At 35.6% G+C, this 16,987-nt stretch overlaps 1 protein-coding gene across 4 annotated transcripts in view; it reads right to left on the bottom strand.

Annotated features, from left to right (window-relative positions):
- Positions 1-16,987, bottom strand: part of OPA1 (OPA1 mitochondrial dynamin like GTPase) — a 97,234-nt gene that overhangs the window by 21,377 nt on the left and 58,870 nt on the right. For all 4 annotated transcript variants that reach the window (XM_079921577.1, XM_079921578.1, XM_079921579.1 and 1 more), the window contains 4 exons: positions 15,926-16,066; positions 13,985-14,101; positions 7,163-7,256; positions 6,547-6,657 (listed from right to left, as the gene is read on the bottom strand). In XM_079921577.1, the coding sequence (XP_079777703.1) occupies positions 6,547-6,657; positions 7,163-7,256; positions 13,985-14,101; positions 15,926-16,066 (463 nt within the window). The remainder of the gene's footprint in view (positions 1-6,546; positions 6,658-7,162; positions 7,257-13,984; positions 14,102-15,925; positions 16,067-16,987) is intronic.

The raw sequence follows: 16,987 nt of genomic DNA, 5'->3' as shown, positions 1-16,987 counted from the left end.
TCTTTTTTTTTTTTGCAGTACACGGGCCTCTCACTGTTGTCACCTCTCCCGTTGTGGAGCACAGGCTCCGGACGCGCAGGCTCAGCGGCCATGGCTCACGGGCCCAGCCGCTCCACTGCATGCGGGATCCTCCCAGACCGGGGCACGAACCCGTGTCCCCTGCATCGGCAGGCGGACTCTCAACCACTGCGCCACCAGGGAAGCCCAAAGGTACTTCTTAAACTTAAGCAGCTAAGGTGCATTTCTCTTCTGATCTTAGCTTATAAAATGGTAGTACTGGATCATTCTGCCTCTACTCCCTTTTTATAACCATAATTTAAAAAATGCACTAGTACGTTAATTATGAAGAACAAACAAAATTTTCATTATAAAAATAATTTGTTACTACCTGGTAGCTCAGAGAAAAAAGAAATTTCCATCTGTCATCTACATTTCTAAGTTTTTAGCATCAAAACTGAATCTCCTGCACACTACGATAGAAAGCCTGTATCTTTCCTCCATTCTAATTATCAAGAGAAAGCATAGGATGGAGGATAAGAGGAGACTGGGAAAGTAAGGAGACACAAAGACAAGCCCCACCAGCATTGTATATTGCCAAGAGAAACAAACTTTAGTTTCAAGAAACAATTGCCGGCTGTCTGGGAGATGCTCAGGCATCAAACAATAAAGAACAGTCAACAGAGGCAAGAGGCCGAGCATGCTGCTGCGACTGCTTCTCTAATCCCCGGACCTCCAGTAAAAAGGCCAGCTGTTGCCACCTCGTGTAGAGAGTCAGCAGAGCAAATTAACCATGGGAGAAAAAAAGCTGCGGATATTGGAAAATTCTAATTTACCAGCCCTTTAAGCTACACTGTTTTTAACATTGAGGACATCAAACTATTATCATTAAAATAAGCCTGTGTAATGGTAGCCCAAGTAAAAAGGTTTAAGACTGTTTTCACATTTCATTAGTAAATGAGATAGATGTAAATATGAAATATTCGGTTTTGACTGAAGCATATCTTCTCTTCATGTAAAGTACAAGAAATATGAAGAAATACACTGAAGTTTATTATAAAACATTTCAACACTCCCAGACAAGCTCGACAAAAAGCCTCAACTTAGAATAACAGCCATATGCTCAAGTAAAGATTCTGTATCTGTTACAGCTGGATTTTAAGTCTCTAAGTACAAACACACCACACTGAAAAGCTGTGTCTGAATTTTGGGCAACTTTGGTACTACTTACCTATGGCGGAATTCAACTGAGTGTACTTCAAGACAATTTAACAAGTCACGTAAAGAAAATTAACTTCCTTCCATCTGTTTACTGGCTTCATTTACACTTCTGTGTTCTCTTACCCAGATGTTCTAATGCTATCAAAGTTTTCATATTGTTTGAAAGTTTAAGCTGCAAAGGTTTTTTAGTGTACGAAGTACAGAGGATGATAATTATCATGATGATTATCACGGTCATAACTAACATGTATGTCTTTTTTGACCCTCTCCATAAAGGACACTGTTAACTATGGGAGCCTCCAAATATAAAAGACCATTTTATATAATTATATTGTCTAACACCTTGGGGTTTGCTTCTCAAATTAGTTCAGCAGAGTAGTTAAAAGACCTGGGCTCAAATCTTGGCTTTACCGGTTACTATCTGTGTTTCTTAGGCTGCCGTTTCTTTTTCTATAACATGAGAAAAATGACTATACCTATGAGACTGCATGTTAAACACATAACCTAATATCTGGCACAGGAAATTTATTCAAATATTAATTTATATTCATAAATAGATTCAAGTTTCGATACAAAAATGAAAAGGAATTTATTGTAAAATAAGAAGAGAACAATCTAAATGGTAATACCCCTTTAATTCCTGGGTATCAGCGATTCTTTGATTATGTACACAGGAAATAGTCAACAAGAGTTAAAAAAGAAACCTAAGCTCTAAACCCCATGCAACTGATATCAAGGTCCAAAAACTCACAGTAAGCTAGGTTGATATGATATTTACAGAGCAAACAATAAAAGAATCCCATGTTGTTCTGATGAAATTCAGTTTAGCAACATTACTAGCAGTTGTTACCAGTGTCCAGACACTCAGTTTCCAGGCTGGGATGGAGAATAAATTCCAAAAATAGTCTGTGAGATGTTAGCACTATTACTTATTTTATATAATGACAATCATAAAATACATCTTATAAATCATAAGCAGATCATTATAGAAAGAAACATTTTAAATTGAGCTGTAACATGCCAATTTTTTCCTCTTCAAAGAAAGCGTTTTAAAATTGCGGTCTGTTTCAGTAAATACATTGGACACATTATTAAAAACTATGCTGGGAATCCAAATAGATTTTATCTAAATTAGTGCTGTATTTAAGTATCTATAAAAAATCCTTTGAGATAAAATTCACTATAAAATCAAAAGAATTTCATCAAGGTCATAGTGAACATATTTAAACACCAGACAATTCTGAGTATGACTAGACAATGCAAAAAAGGAATAAGGTGGAAAGATTAGCTATGTATTTTACTAAACTGTCCATGAGGCAACTCAGTCTTTCAACATCTTCAGAGGTCATGTTTTCAAAAGTCTCATTATCTCTAAATTATTTTCATATGATCCCTGATCCATTATCAGCTATAAAAACAAAATTAAATTTTTTTTTACCCTTTTCTCAGACTTAGGCAACAGTTGTAAAAATACTACAAAGAACATTTTTCCTGAATCATTTACTGTCATTATGCCCCACAAGCCCCAAATATTCTGTGTAGTAGCTACAAATATTTTCCTAAATAATCCTAATCTAACAAGGTTTAAAAATTAACAGTGAAGTATTACTACCTTGTAACCCTTAGATTCCCACCAACTGTCCCATGAATGTCCTTTAGAGCAAAAAGACCTAGCTCAGGATCACGCATTGTATTTCGTTTTCTTGTTCTTTAGTCTCCCTCAACCTGGAACAGTTCCTCAGTCTTTCCTTGTCTCTCATGATCTTGATACATTTTAAAGATTACAAGCCAGCTATTTTGTAGACTGTGCTTTAATTGGGGTTTTTCTGATGTATCCTTATGATTGAATTTAAGTTATACATTGAAGGTAAGAAAATCATAGAAGTGACGCTGGGTTCTTCTCACTGCATTCTATAAGGTGGCACACAGTTCTGATTTGACTACTACTGATAATATTACTGTGACCACTTGATTAAGGTGGTTATTACCAGCCTTCCCCACTTTAAAGTTACTCTTTTTTCCTTTTCAATTATTTTGCATGGAGACAATTTGTGTGATTGTACAAACATCCCATTCCTCATCATTGATTTTATTCATTTACTTATATAATTATCAATTTATGGACTCCTGTTTTATTCAATGGATTATAATTTATAACTGTCCTTATTTATATTGATGCCCAAACTGTCCTAGTTTTAGCCAACAGGAACCTCTGCACATTGGCTTCTGTATCTTGTTGACCTGTCCCTATCATCCTTCAACTACTTCCTTACTTTCTATATCCTAAGATGTCCCAGGTTCCTCCTGACCTTCCCCTGCTCCGCCTATGGAATCCACTGCATCTCCAGAGTCCTGGTTCCTTGTATGCCTCCTTATCTCATAAGCCTCCTAGAACTAGAAGAGGCAAGCTCTTCTTTCATTTCTTTCATCTTCCTAACTCTAGCTTTGTGGCTTCACTTCAATATTGAACACAGTATATTTTCTCCAGAATATGAGAGAATACCGTACTACTTATGTACTCATCTTAAAGGACAACCAGTCGAAGAATCCCCAAAGTAAAGTGGTGAAATGATTTGAAATTGGGCACGTTTAAAACTGGCAAAATATATGATGCATCAAACTTCTACCAATCTCTACAATAATCTACCCTGTACCATTTTGAAACTGTAGTAAAAACAAACAAAAACTCTGACTCCCTTTCTCTAAATTTCATTAACCGACTTACCATATTCTAATTGAATATGCTATATTAGGAACTTTGATCTGTGTAAGACAGTAGTAACCATTAAACTGTGACAGTTTACTGGTTGAAAGTATCCATGACCATATTCGCAAGTGTTAGGCTGAACATAAACAGTAAGGAAAAGGTACTCTCAAGATTTTTTTTCAACTAATGGACAAAGTCATGGCTCATCTCCTTTAGTGTGACTGATGAGGCTGAGTCACTGGTCAAACACTTGCTTCCAAGGACATTATTTGGTACATTAACACGACAATAATTATATATATACAAAAGTAGTAAATCATTTCAAGGGAGTCATATGAGTACTTTCTCAGGAAAACATAAGACTTGGCTTGACAGTGCACAAATTTGTGTTAGCAATACACTTTCCTTAAACAATCAAATTGGGAGTAGAAAATGATGGGGTTACACAACACTCTATTATAAAACATGAGAAAAGACATATTTTCTAATCACTTAAAAATGTATATGCTGGTAGAACACATGGAAGTATTTCACTGTCTGATAACTATGTCTCGAGGGATACAAAAGAAATAGATCTGTATACACTGTGATACTGACACATCTCTTCCTGTAACAGTACTAATTTAGCATGAAATTATGAACCAGAAACTTCCAAATGTTTTTTTGAACCAATTCCCCTACCAACCCTGTAAGAAGAAAACAATTATAGTATCATTCTTACAAAGAAGCTAAGGCTGTGGAAGATACCCTGCCTAAGATAACACAGCTAGTACATGGTAGTTCAGATTTAAGCACAGGCCTTCTATGAGTTAGCACAGACTTAACTACACCACCAAGGCAGCATGAAAAAACTGGAAGAACAGCAACAGACGATGGAAATAAAAGTTAAAGTGAGATATATTTCAAAAAAAGATTACCTAAAGAAAGAAGGAAAAGGAAAAGAGAAAGAAATAGGAAGCTGAGATAGTAGGGAGGAGACAGAAAGAGAGGACAAGCAGTGGAGGAGAACACGCTGCTCTGGCACACAGCAGAAGACAGGAAAGCGCTGCTTGGTTTCACTTGGATGTTCTAGGGGTTGTATTGTAGTGCTAAATATTCAGCTTAGAAACTGTTTTCAAATGTGAAGAACTGCTTTTGGTTGAGCATGTGCTACCTTCTGGATATCAGAAAATTCATAGATAGTAAATTTAAGTTTACACTGAAAGAAAAAAATACTGTTTCATGAAGTTGAAATAAGGGAAACTTGTAACAAGGTAAACTCAAACAGAAGCACTAACCACCAGTATTTTCATTTTTATTTAATAATATTAACTTCTCACTGATTTCCTTCGGTTCTCAAGTATTTAAGTAAATCTTAATAGGCAATCCAAACATCTTAAAGCTAGGAATTCACTAGCATTCAAAGAAGAACCAAATGTCCCTCCGTGCCCCCCCAAAGCCCCCAAAAACAAAGTGACAAAGTGACTAACAGGGCCCAGCTAGGTTGGGGGCTGAAGGTGGGGAGCCATATCACCCTGGTATAGGTGTTAAAGCCAGACCAGGTGTAAGAGGGTGTTCGCGACCTGCCCAGCAGTGAGGAGAGGATCCGTGTAGGAGGAGAGTCAGTGCAGGCGGCCAAAGCACAGCAGGATGAAAACAGTATCTCTACAAAAGCACGGTTGGGCTTCAGGTGAGGAAGAGTCCTCGTGTAGCCGGGCAGCGGGTAGGAAGAATGAGAGAGAGAGATGCCTGGCAGTGTCAGAGCATGAGCTCAGTAAAAAGGACTCCATTAGGAAGGGCAACCTGGCACAGAATGTCAGAGCCTAGATGAGGTGGAAAGGGTGTCAACACAGGGTAAGGTATTGTGGTAGTGGCCTGGAGTTGGGCGATAAGAACCGAGCTGGGTGAGAAGGACATTTGTGCAATGAAGGGGACAGTAGCAAGTTTGGTTACATATAAGAGGACTGATCAAAATAAGGAAATATATTAAAGATACGTAGAGCCAGATTTATCACTGTCAGAAAAAGGAATTACAAATAAGGAAAAGGAAAAAATTAGAATGAACTCGGTATTATTAAATTAAAATGGAAAGCACTGGTGTCAACTTATGGTTTTCAATAGATATATACATATGATTAGAAATACAGATGTAATTACGTGTATATATGCGCACGCACACACACGGTATTTGTTCCTTCGCTCCACCGAGTGGGTCTGGGAACAGTGATATTTCAATAATGATGAACATATCTGGTTCCTAGTTCTTGATTTCTAAATATCATTCTCCAAAAAGGGAAGCTTGGTCAGGGAAAGCACAAGATGAATATGGAACATCTTGTGTGGAAGGACAATATTAGGACAACAGATGAAACTTGCATGGAGTCTGAAACTTAGATGTAGTAATTTATCAGTGCTATTAACATCCCGATTTTGATGGTTGCTAGGAGAAAATTCTTGTTTCTAAAAAACACACGTTAAAGTACTTGGAACTAATGGAACTTCAGGTCAGCAACTTTCAAACAGTTCAGGGGGAAAAAGCTCTTTGTACATACTTTTCTATAAGTTTAAAATGAGATGGAGAAATAAATGGACATGCAGAAGGTGAAAAGGCAGTGAGATGGAGGGCAGGAAGGATTACTTACTGAGGTCTTCAGCCAGTTGAACTCGTTTACCAGTGAGCAATTTTACCTTCTTCTCACTATCTTCAGCAAAATCTTCCAGTACCTCTTTAACATTTTTCTCTAATCGCCTGACTGTTTAAAGCAAATAAAGAAATATGAGAAGCATGATTTTTATGAATGCACAAGGATGATAAAATTAACAATATATGGAGAGCAAGTTCTTATTTTTCTCATCATGATAAATCTATTGTTAAGTTCAGACTTCTCAGTTATAGGGAGAATATCTACCTGTTATGCCGTACTTTTATCAACATGAAACACATATCCTCAGAGAAAGTCCTATTCTTAAGCCCTAATATTTTAATGGAAGTACAGATTCCCCAAAAAACCTAAGTGATGCTTAGGAGTCCTTTCCTAACAGAGTTTTTGTGTAATGAAGAAAGACTCCTGGTATGTTTATCTCCCATCTTTTTCAATTATGGTTTATTTTCATTACTATTTTAAAGGCAAATTATAATTTTTGGTCTTCTAATAAATCTAACGTTCAGGAAATATTTTGGCATCCATCTATTTAAAGTGAAATGTTATTACTGTTATTTTTCATGTCAAATTAGAAAGTGGTCCTTCTGTGGCTTACCTTCAGTGTTTGTAAGTTGCTGTCTTAAAGTATTTGCAGTGATAGCAAGCATTCGCTGTATTCGCCAAAACAGGACAACATCATTGCATTCCAACTGAAATATTAGGTAATAAAGATTACCAGATGCAAACTTAAAAATAAAAACCACAATCATGAACACATAAAATTCCTGAAGTCAGTACCTACAGCCTCTGCTTTAATAAAAAATAATCAGATTTACCTAATACATATATTCCTCTTGTAGATAGGACCTACTGCATTTTTTCTGCACAGGAACCACAAAGTTCTACATGATTTGGGTTTTATTTGCACCACAGCTACATAGCTTTGTTTTGATTCCAATGACAAAGCAAGTAAACTTGGGAAGTAGAGAATTTCATTATGTTATATACAAGCGGAAGTTCACAGAATATAGCCTTACTTAGCATTTAGTTCAACTAACAATCATGTTATCTTAAATATGTCCTTAGGCTAACCTCTGTTCTTTGAGTGTACACTCAAGCCATTTTTGAAATTCAGCTGCATATGCGAATACATTAATGATGTTTTTAAAAAGCTTATCCTCTGGGTGAGGAGTAAAACAGGGGTAGGAGATTAAGTAGTACAAACAACTATGTATAAAATAAATAAGCTACAAGGATATATTGTACAGTACAGGGAAATATAGCCAATATTTTATAATCACTTTAAATGGAGTATAATCTATAAAAATATTGAATCACTATTCTGTATACCTGAAACAAATATAAAATAGTAAATCAACTATATTTCAATTAAAAAAATAGCATATTCCTTTTTGAAAGCAAGAAAGGGAAAAAGAAAGCAAGAAAGAAAGAGAAAGAAAAGAAAGAAAGCTTATTCAATAGAGAGGTCTTACTAACAATGAAAATTATGCAAACAACTTGCCAATTTTTACACAGGCACATTTAAACACAAATTTCTTTTAAGCTGCTGAAAACGCAAAAGAAAAACACTTTAGGGGTCTCAAATAAGATCGCTTATTAACAGAGCTCTTTCAGAAGGACACTTTAAAAAGCATTTATCCTTGTATGAAAAAGCTCAAAATACATTAGTTTACCGCCACCTAGGGGTTACTTTGTAAAATGTGACATTAAAGTGCAGTTGTAAATTCTAAGAACTTTCTACAGTTCTTTTAAAGAATTATTTAAAGCAAGATTTTCATGGAGGAAGCTTGCACAAGCCTCTTAGATAGCCTCATCCACCAAAGGGCAGACACCAGAAACAAGAACTATAATCCTGCAGCCTGTGGAACGTAAACCACGTTCACAGAAAGACAGACAACATGAAAAGGCAGAGGACTATGTACCAGATGAAGGAACAAAATAAAACCCCAGAAAAACAATTAAATGAAGTGGAGATAGGCAACCTTCCAGAAAAAGAATTCAGAATAATGAGAGTGAAGATGATCCAGGACCTCGGAAAAAGAATGGAGGCAAAGATCAAGAAGATGCAAGAAATGTTTAACAAAGACTTAGAAGAATTAAAGAACAAACAGAGATGAACAATACAATAAGTGAAATGAATAATACCCTAGAAGGACTCAATAGCTGAATAACTGAGGCAGAAAAACAGATAAGTGACCTGGAAGACAAAATAGTGGAATTCACTGCTGTGGAACACAATAAAGAAAAAAGAATGAAAAGAAAGAAAGACAGCCTAAGAGACCTCTGGGACAACATTGAACACACCAACATTCTCATCATAGGGTGCCAGAAGGAGACGAGAGAAAGAAAGGACCTGAGAAAATATCTGAAGAGATAACTGCTGAAAACTTCCCTACATGGGAAAGGAAAGAGTCACCTAAGTTCAGGAAGCTCAGAGAGTCCCAGGCAGGATAAGCCAAAGGAGGAACATGCAAGAAACTTAGTAATCAAGTTGACAAAAGATAATGAAAAAATATTAAATGCAACAAAGGAAAAGCAACAAATAACATACAAGGGAATTCCCATAAGTTTGTCAGCTGATTTCTCAGCAGAAACTCTGTAGGCCAGAAGGCAGTGGCACGATATACTTAAAGTGATGCAAGGGAAGAACCTACAACCAAGATCACTCTACCCGGCAGGGATCTCATTCAGATTTCACAGAGAAATCAAAAGCTTTAGACAAGCAAAAGCTAAGAGAATTCAGCACCACAAAACCAGCTCTACAACACATGCTAAAGGAACTTCTCTAAGTGGGAAACACAAGAGAAGGACCTGCAAAAACAAACCCAAAACAATTAACATAATGGTAATAGGAACATACATATTGATAATTACCTTAAATGTGAATGGATTAAATGCTCCAACCAAAAGACACAGGCTCACTGAATGGATACAAAAATAAAACCCATATATATGCTGTCGACAAGAGACCCACTTCAAACTAGGGACACATACAGACTGAAAGTGAAGGGATGGAAAAAGATATTCCATGTAAATGGAAATCAAAAGAAAGCTGGAGTAGCAATACTCTTATCACATAAAATAGACTTTAAAATAAAGAAAGTTACAAGAGACAAGGAAGGACACTACATAAGATCAAGGGATCAATCCAAGAAGATATAACAATTATAAATATGTATGCACCCAACATAGGAGCACCTCAATACATAAGGCAAATGCTAACAGCTATAAAAGAGGAAATCAACAGTAACACAATAGTGGGGTACTTCAACACCTTACTTACACCAATGGACACATCATCCAAACAGAAAATTAATAAGGAAACACAAGCTTTAAATGACACAAAAGACCAGATAGATTTAATGGCTATTTATAGGACATTCCATCTAAAAACAGATTACACTTTCTTCTCAAGTGCACATGGAACATTCTCCAGGATAGATCACATCCTGGGTCACAAATCAAGCCTTGGTAAATTCAAGAAAACTGAAATCATATCAAGCATTTTTTCCGACCACAATGCTATGAGATTAGAAATAAATTACAGGTAAAAAAAGGTAAAAGACACAAATACATGGAGGCTAAAAAATATGTTACTAAATAACCAAGAGATCACAGAAGAAATCAAAGAGGAGATCAAAAAACACCTAGAGACAAATGACAACGAAAACGCAACAAACCAAAACCTATGCGATGCAGCAAAAGCAGTTCTAAGAGGGAAGTTTATAGCAATACAATCCTACCTCAAGAAACAAGAAAAATCTCAAACAAACAACCTAAAGTTACACCTAAAGGAACTGGAGAGAGAACAAACAAAACCCAAAGTTAGTAGAAGGAAAGAAATAACAAACATGAGAGTAGAAATAAATGAAATAAAAACAAGAAAACAATAGCAAAGATCAATAAAACTAAAGCAGGTTCTTTGAAAAGATAAACGAAATTGATAAACCTTTATAGCCAGATGCATCCAGAAAAAGAGGGAGAGGACTCAAATCAGTAAAATTAAAAATGAAAAAGGAGAAGTTACAACAGACACTGCAGATATACAAAGCATCCTAAGAGACTACTACAAGCAACTGTATGCCAATAAAATGGACAACCTGGAAGAAATGGACAAATTCTTAGAAAGGTATAACCTTCCAAGACTGAACCAGGAAGAAATAGAAAATATGAACAGACCAATCACAAGTAATGAAACTGTGATTAAAAATCTCCCAACAAATAAAAGCCCAGGACCATATGGCTTCACAGGCGATTTCTATCAAACATTTAGAGAAGAGCTAACACCCATCCTTCTCAAACTCTTCCAAAAAATTGGAACAGAGGAAGAACACTCCCAAACTCATTCTACAAGGCCACCATCACCCTGATGCCAAAACCAGACAAAGATACTACAAAAAAAGAAAATTACAGACCAATATCACTGATGAATTTAGATTAAAAAATCCTCAACAAAATCCTAGCAAACAGAATCTAGCAACACACTGAAAGGATCATACAGCATGATGAAGTGTGATTTATCCCAGGGATGCAAGGATTCTTCAAAATACGCAAATCAATCAATGTGATACACCATATTAACAAATTGAAGAATAAAAACCATATGATCATCTCAATAGATGCAGAAAAAGCTTTTGACAAAATTCAACACCCATTCATGATGAAAACTCTCCAGAAAGTGGGCATAGAGGGAACCTATCTCAACATAATAAATGCCATATATGACAAACCCACAGCAAACACCATTCTCAATGGTGAAAAACTGAAAGCATTTCCTCTAAGATCGGGAACAAGACAAGGATGTCCACTCTCACCACTATTATTCAACATAGTTTTGGAAGTCCTAGCCACAGCAATCAGAGAAGAAAAAGAAATAAAAGGAATCCAAACTGGAAAAGAAGAAGTAAAACTGCCACCGTTTGCAGATGACATGATACTATACATAAAGAATCCTAAAGATGCCATCAGAAAACTACTAGAGCTAATCAATGAATTTGGTAAAGTTGCAGGCTACAAAATTGAGGCACAGAAATCTCTGGCTTTCCTATACAATAAAGATGAAAAATCCAAAACAGAAATTAAGGAAACACTCCCATTAACCACTGCAGCAAAAAGAATTAAATATCTAGGAATAAACCTACCTAAGGAGACAAAAGACCTGTATGCAGAAATCTATAAGACAGTGATGAAAGAAATTAAAGAAGATACAAACAGATGGAGAGATATACCATGTTCTGGGATTGGAAGACTCAACATTGTGAAAATGACTATACTACCCAAAGCAATCTACAGATTCAGTGCAATCGCTATCCAACTACCAATGGCATTCTTCACAGAACTAGAACATAAAATTTCACAATTTGTATGGAAACACAAAAGACCCTGAATAGCCAAAGCAATCTTGAGAAAGAAAAATGGAGCTGGAGGAATTCAGGCTCCTTGACTTCAGACTATACTACAAAGCTACAGTAATCAAGACAATATGGTACTGGCACAAGAACAGAAATATAGATCAATAGAACAGGATAGAAAGCCCAGAGATAAATCCACGCACCTATAATCAACTAATCTATGACAAAGGAGGCAAGGATATACAATGGAGAAAAGACAGTCTCTTCAATAAGTGGTGCTGGGAAAACTGGACAGCTACATGTAAAAGAATGAAATTAGAACACTCCCTAACACCATACACAAAAATAAACTCAAAATGGATTAAAGACCTAAATGTAAGACCAGATACTATAAAACTCTTACAGGAAAACCTAGGAAGAACACTCTTTGATATAAATCACAGCGAGATCTTTTTTGACCCACCTCCTAGAGTAGTGGAAATAAAAACAAAAATAAACAAATGGGACCTAATGAAACTTAAAAGCTTTTGCACAGCAAGGAAACTGTAAACAAGACGAAAAGATAACCCTCAGAATGGGAGAAAACATTTGCAAATGAATCAATGGAGAAAGCATTAATCTCCAAAATATATAAACAGCTCATGCAGCTCAATATTAAAAAAACAAACAACCCAATCCAGAAATGGGCAGAAGACCTAAATAGACATTTCTCCAAAGAAGACATACAGATGTCCAAGAGGCACATGAAAAGCTGCTCAACATCACTAATTATTAAAGAAATGGAAATCAAAACTACACTGAGGTATCACCTCACACTGGTTAGAATGGGCATCATCAGAAAATCTACAAACAACAAATGCTGGAGAGGGTGTGGAGAAAAGGGAACCCTCTTGGACTGTAGGTGGGAATGTAAATTGATACAGCCACTATGGAGAATAGTATGGAGGTTCCTTAAAAAACTAAAAACAGAATTACCATATGACCCAGCAATCCCACTACTGGGCATATACACAGAGAAAACCATAATTCAAAAAGACACATGCACCCCAATGTTCACTGCAGCACTCTTTACAATAGACAGCTATGGAAGCAACCTAAATGCCCATCGAAAGATGAATGGATAAAGAAAATGTACATATATACAATAGAATATTACTCAGCCATAAAAAGGAACAAAACTGGGTCATTTGTAGAGACGTGGATAGACCTAGAGACTGTCATACAAAGTGAAGTAAGTCAGAAAGAGAAAAACAAATGTTGTATATTAAAGCATATATGTGGAATCTAGAAAAATGGTACAGATGAACTGGTTTGCAAGGCAGAAACAGAGACACAGATGTAGTGAACAAACATGGACACCAAGGGGGGAAAGCAGGGAGAAGGGTGGTGGTGGTGGGATGAATTGGGAGATTAGGATTGACATATATACACTAATATGAATAAAATTGGTAACTAATAAGAACATGCTGTATAAAAAAATAAATAGAAAAAAATTCAAAAACAAAAAAATAGATTTTCATGATATAAAGAATTACAATATGGGGGAAAGCATGATAAAAAATGTAGTGCATTATTATTTCCATTATGCAAATAAATGGTTATGTTATATATCTACACACACATACATACAACAGGTATAGAAAGAGGTGAACGGATATACATAAAAATGTTAACTAAAAGTATTTCTAGGTCAGGGGATTATAAAATATTGTTTCCTTTTGCATGGTTGTTTTTTTTTAACATTTATTTATTCCATTTACTTTCTATAATGGTAAAGTATTATTTTCTAACATAGTTAATTCTTAAAAAAATCTTTAAAAAGTATTGTAGTGCCTATTATATGCACACGATCTAATATGCACTGGGATGATATGTATGTAAAATGTAATCACTACAAAAGTGGTAAATATCTTTGAAAAAATAAAAGTTAGGTCACTCTATAAATTACGCATACTTTTTTTCAGAAGATCAAAAGACTTAAAAGTTAATGCTAAACCTCAAGCTTACTTTTAAGCAATTAACAACTATCACTAAAAAACATTTCTCTTTGTTTTTGGAAACCTTACCTCAGAATCTACAAAATGCCTCTGGTAGTAATAGAAGCCTCTTCGACAAAGGTTACAATGGTTTAGGGCTGTTTTTAAGAAATGTCTTCTATAAACTTGGTGCCAAGTATCCTTGATCTAAAATAATAAAAAGAAAAGAGACCAAAGAGTTACTGTATGCTCTCCAGGTTGATCAAACACATTCTGAAAAGTTATATACAAAGTTTACTTATAAAAAAGTTAATTAAAACCAATGGCAATGTTGTTATTCTGTCAACCTTCTATATCCATTAAAAAATTTTTTTTCTTCAAGGTAAAGATTAGACCACTAGTGCTCTGACTCCTTACCAGTCTATATACTTCAATATTTGCAGTGTTTCTAACAAGCATTATTATTAATCATCTGGTAGAGCAGAGAGGGTGGAGATTATCTTCCTCTGGTTAGAGGTAAGGTGTCCAAGGCAAAAAGAGGTTGTGAGCCTTGTCAGAGGTCAGAGTCAGACTAGGAAGCTGGTCTCAGACCATGTCCATCAACCCAACAACATTTCCTTTCTCGTTATGAAATTTCATTGTTCCTTCAGCAATATGACTCCCACCACTTTATTATTATATAGTCTGTTAGGGTGTTCAGAGGTCTTCCACACCATTGTCTTTTTTCAAGCACAACAAAAATAATGTTGAGAAAGTAGAACAAGCATCATCAACACCATCTGACAGTTGAGAAAAGGGGGCTGAGATTATACCAATAACTAAAGGCAATATTACTAGCTAATAGAATGGAAGTGTACTGGAATTCACATCTCCTGACATCTAGTCTATCCACTATTCTTATCACAGTACTTTGCTACCTATTTTATAGCTTCACAAAATGCAGTGAACATAGTTTCTCTTGGAAAAAATCTGATACTTTCTCGTTCACAGAAAGTAAGATATACAGCCAATTCATATCCTAAGATATGGATTAAATCCCTCCTATTGTATTAACCACTTATAAAGTTCAAAAGTATCCAACCGAACAGAATTTACTGTTAGTAAGAGCTAGGACCAATGTGGATAAATGAAATCTATATTCAACTAATAATTTCATGTAATCATTAGTTTTAATTTCATTTTCAATTTATAAACAATGAGATGTATAGCAGCTTTAACTGTTTCTTTTCATCAGTTTTCTTTTCTTGTTCTGACCTCTGGTGGATTTTAAATTAAGTATACTCATTTCTCAAGTGGAGAAACATAAATAGCAAATAAATCTTTAAGAGAATCTATGCATGGCCCTGAAACTTCTTAAATGATTGTTTTCCTCACTAGAATTACTTTTCTAGATGGGGTTCACTTAAGCTAATTTAAGCTAATGTTAAAATGAAGCTTTGATCCCTCACACCCTAACTAACTAGGGAACACAGGCCCAGAAACACAATTGTTTTTTTAAATTTTTCTCCAAATAAGCATCATGAAGGTAAGCAAAAGTAGCCTAAACTATAATTATATATCCTCATATTTATTATGAAGAAAGAAAATGAGATAGAACCCAAAGGTATTATCCAATTTACTCACACCTGATTAAGATACATTTGACTGAAAAAACATACATATTAAGTGAGCCATATTTAAGCAAAAATTTCATTCTGCAATCTGAAACAGCGTAACGTAGTGCAGAGATCTCGGTGGGGTCTCTCCCCTTTTCCCAGAACTTACTGCTGAATTTGCCCAGAGAACTTCCCTTTTCTAAGTCTCAAGTTCCCCATTTACAAATTAAAGCATTATACTTAAAGCAATACTGAGAATAAAATTTCAACTGTTTCCACACTCAAAATGACCAACTTCTTTTTGTCAGCAAAAGTACACAGGATCAAAGTACAATTAAGCACTTAAATATCTAAGTAATACATTAGAAGTAGTAACATTTTACTACAAGAAACAAAGACTAAGGAAGCAAGTTCATGCTTTTCAGCAGTTTATTACCAAGCTTGGGTCTACTTCTACTCCTCGGGATTCAAGGTTCTTTCGGACTGTAGTTATCTCATCACTTGCGAGATAAGCTGGGTGCTCCTCATTACATTTCAACATCTTCTCCAGTTCATTCTTGGTTTCATTGTGAACACACTTTGAAATGTTTAAAAGAGGACTGTGTTTAGATGGTTCATGACTTGGCATAATTATAAAAACAGAGTCCCAATTTTAATAAATATATTACTTTTGCACGATTGGTGACACAAGCTCAACCACAACAAACAAGGAAAACCAGAGTACCCCGGCTTATGAATGCAAAACAACCTGGACATGTGAGGGGGCAAGGGGGGAAGGGGATTAGCCCTATTTGCTATACTTTATCGATACTTTGGCTGAGATGTTTTACTGTCCAAGTCACAGGATCAGGCACCTTACTATGTACATCCTTTCTTGACCTTAGGGTATGATTTCAATCTAGGAAAAAGTGCCCTATATACACGGGAAGAGATAATGTTCTATAAATGCCTCATATCTAAGAACTGGATGACTGTAAGGCCCTGTGCCTGTTGACATGCTCCTTTTCTGATAAATACAAAATTCAGTCTGATTTTTTTAAAAAGTCTTTTCATTGAAATCCTTCTTAGATTGCTTCTGTGAGGTGCCCAACATTCTTAAATTCACTTCCAGTCTCTTCTCTATAATTGTTTACAATCTCTTCACCAAATGAGGAAAGCATACACACTAGTGGTAAGTCTGAAAGCAAGACTCAGTACGGTGTCAAATTAACTTTATCTTTTCATTTTTTCCATCCTTCTTTCAAAACTGCATGGTACAGGAAACTAGCTTCAAATTCACTACTCTAAACAAGTTACTACCATAGCACTTTGCCCCAAACTGTACCAAGCTACGGAATCTGAGTATTTATATAAAAATAACACTGAAACACAAATAAACGGCTTGTAAATGGAACTACTAAATAATATTCTCTGAAAACATGAGAAGAAATTTAATAAAGAGAAATTTCACTGTTTCCTTAAACTTCTGCTATTTGGTCTGAGACAGGAAGGAAAATTC

Source organism: Stenella coeruleoalba (assembly GCF_951394435.1).
Source record: "Stenella coeruleoalba genome assembly, chromosome: 5".
NCBI lineage: Eukaryota > Metazoa > Chordata > Mammalia > Artiodactyla > Delphinidae > Stenella > Stenella coeruleoalba.
This window is presented reverse-complemented; position numbering and strand designations above follow the sequence as displayed.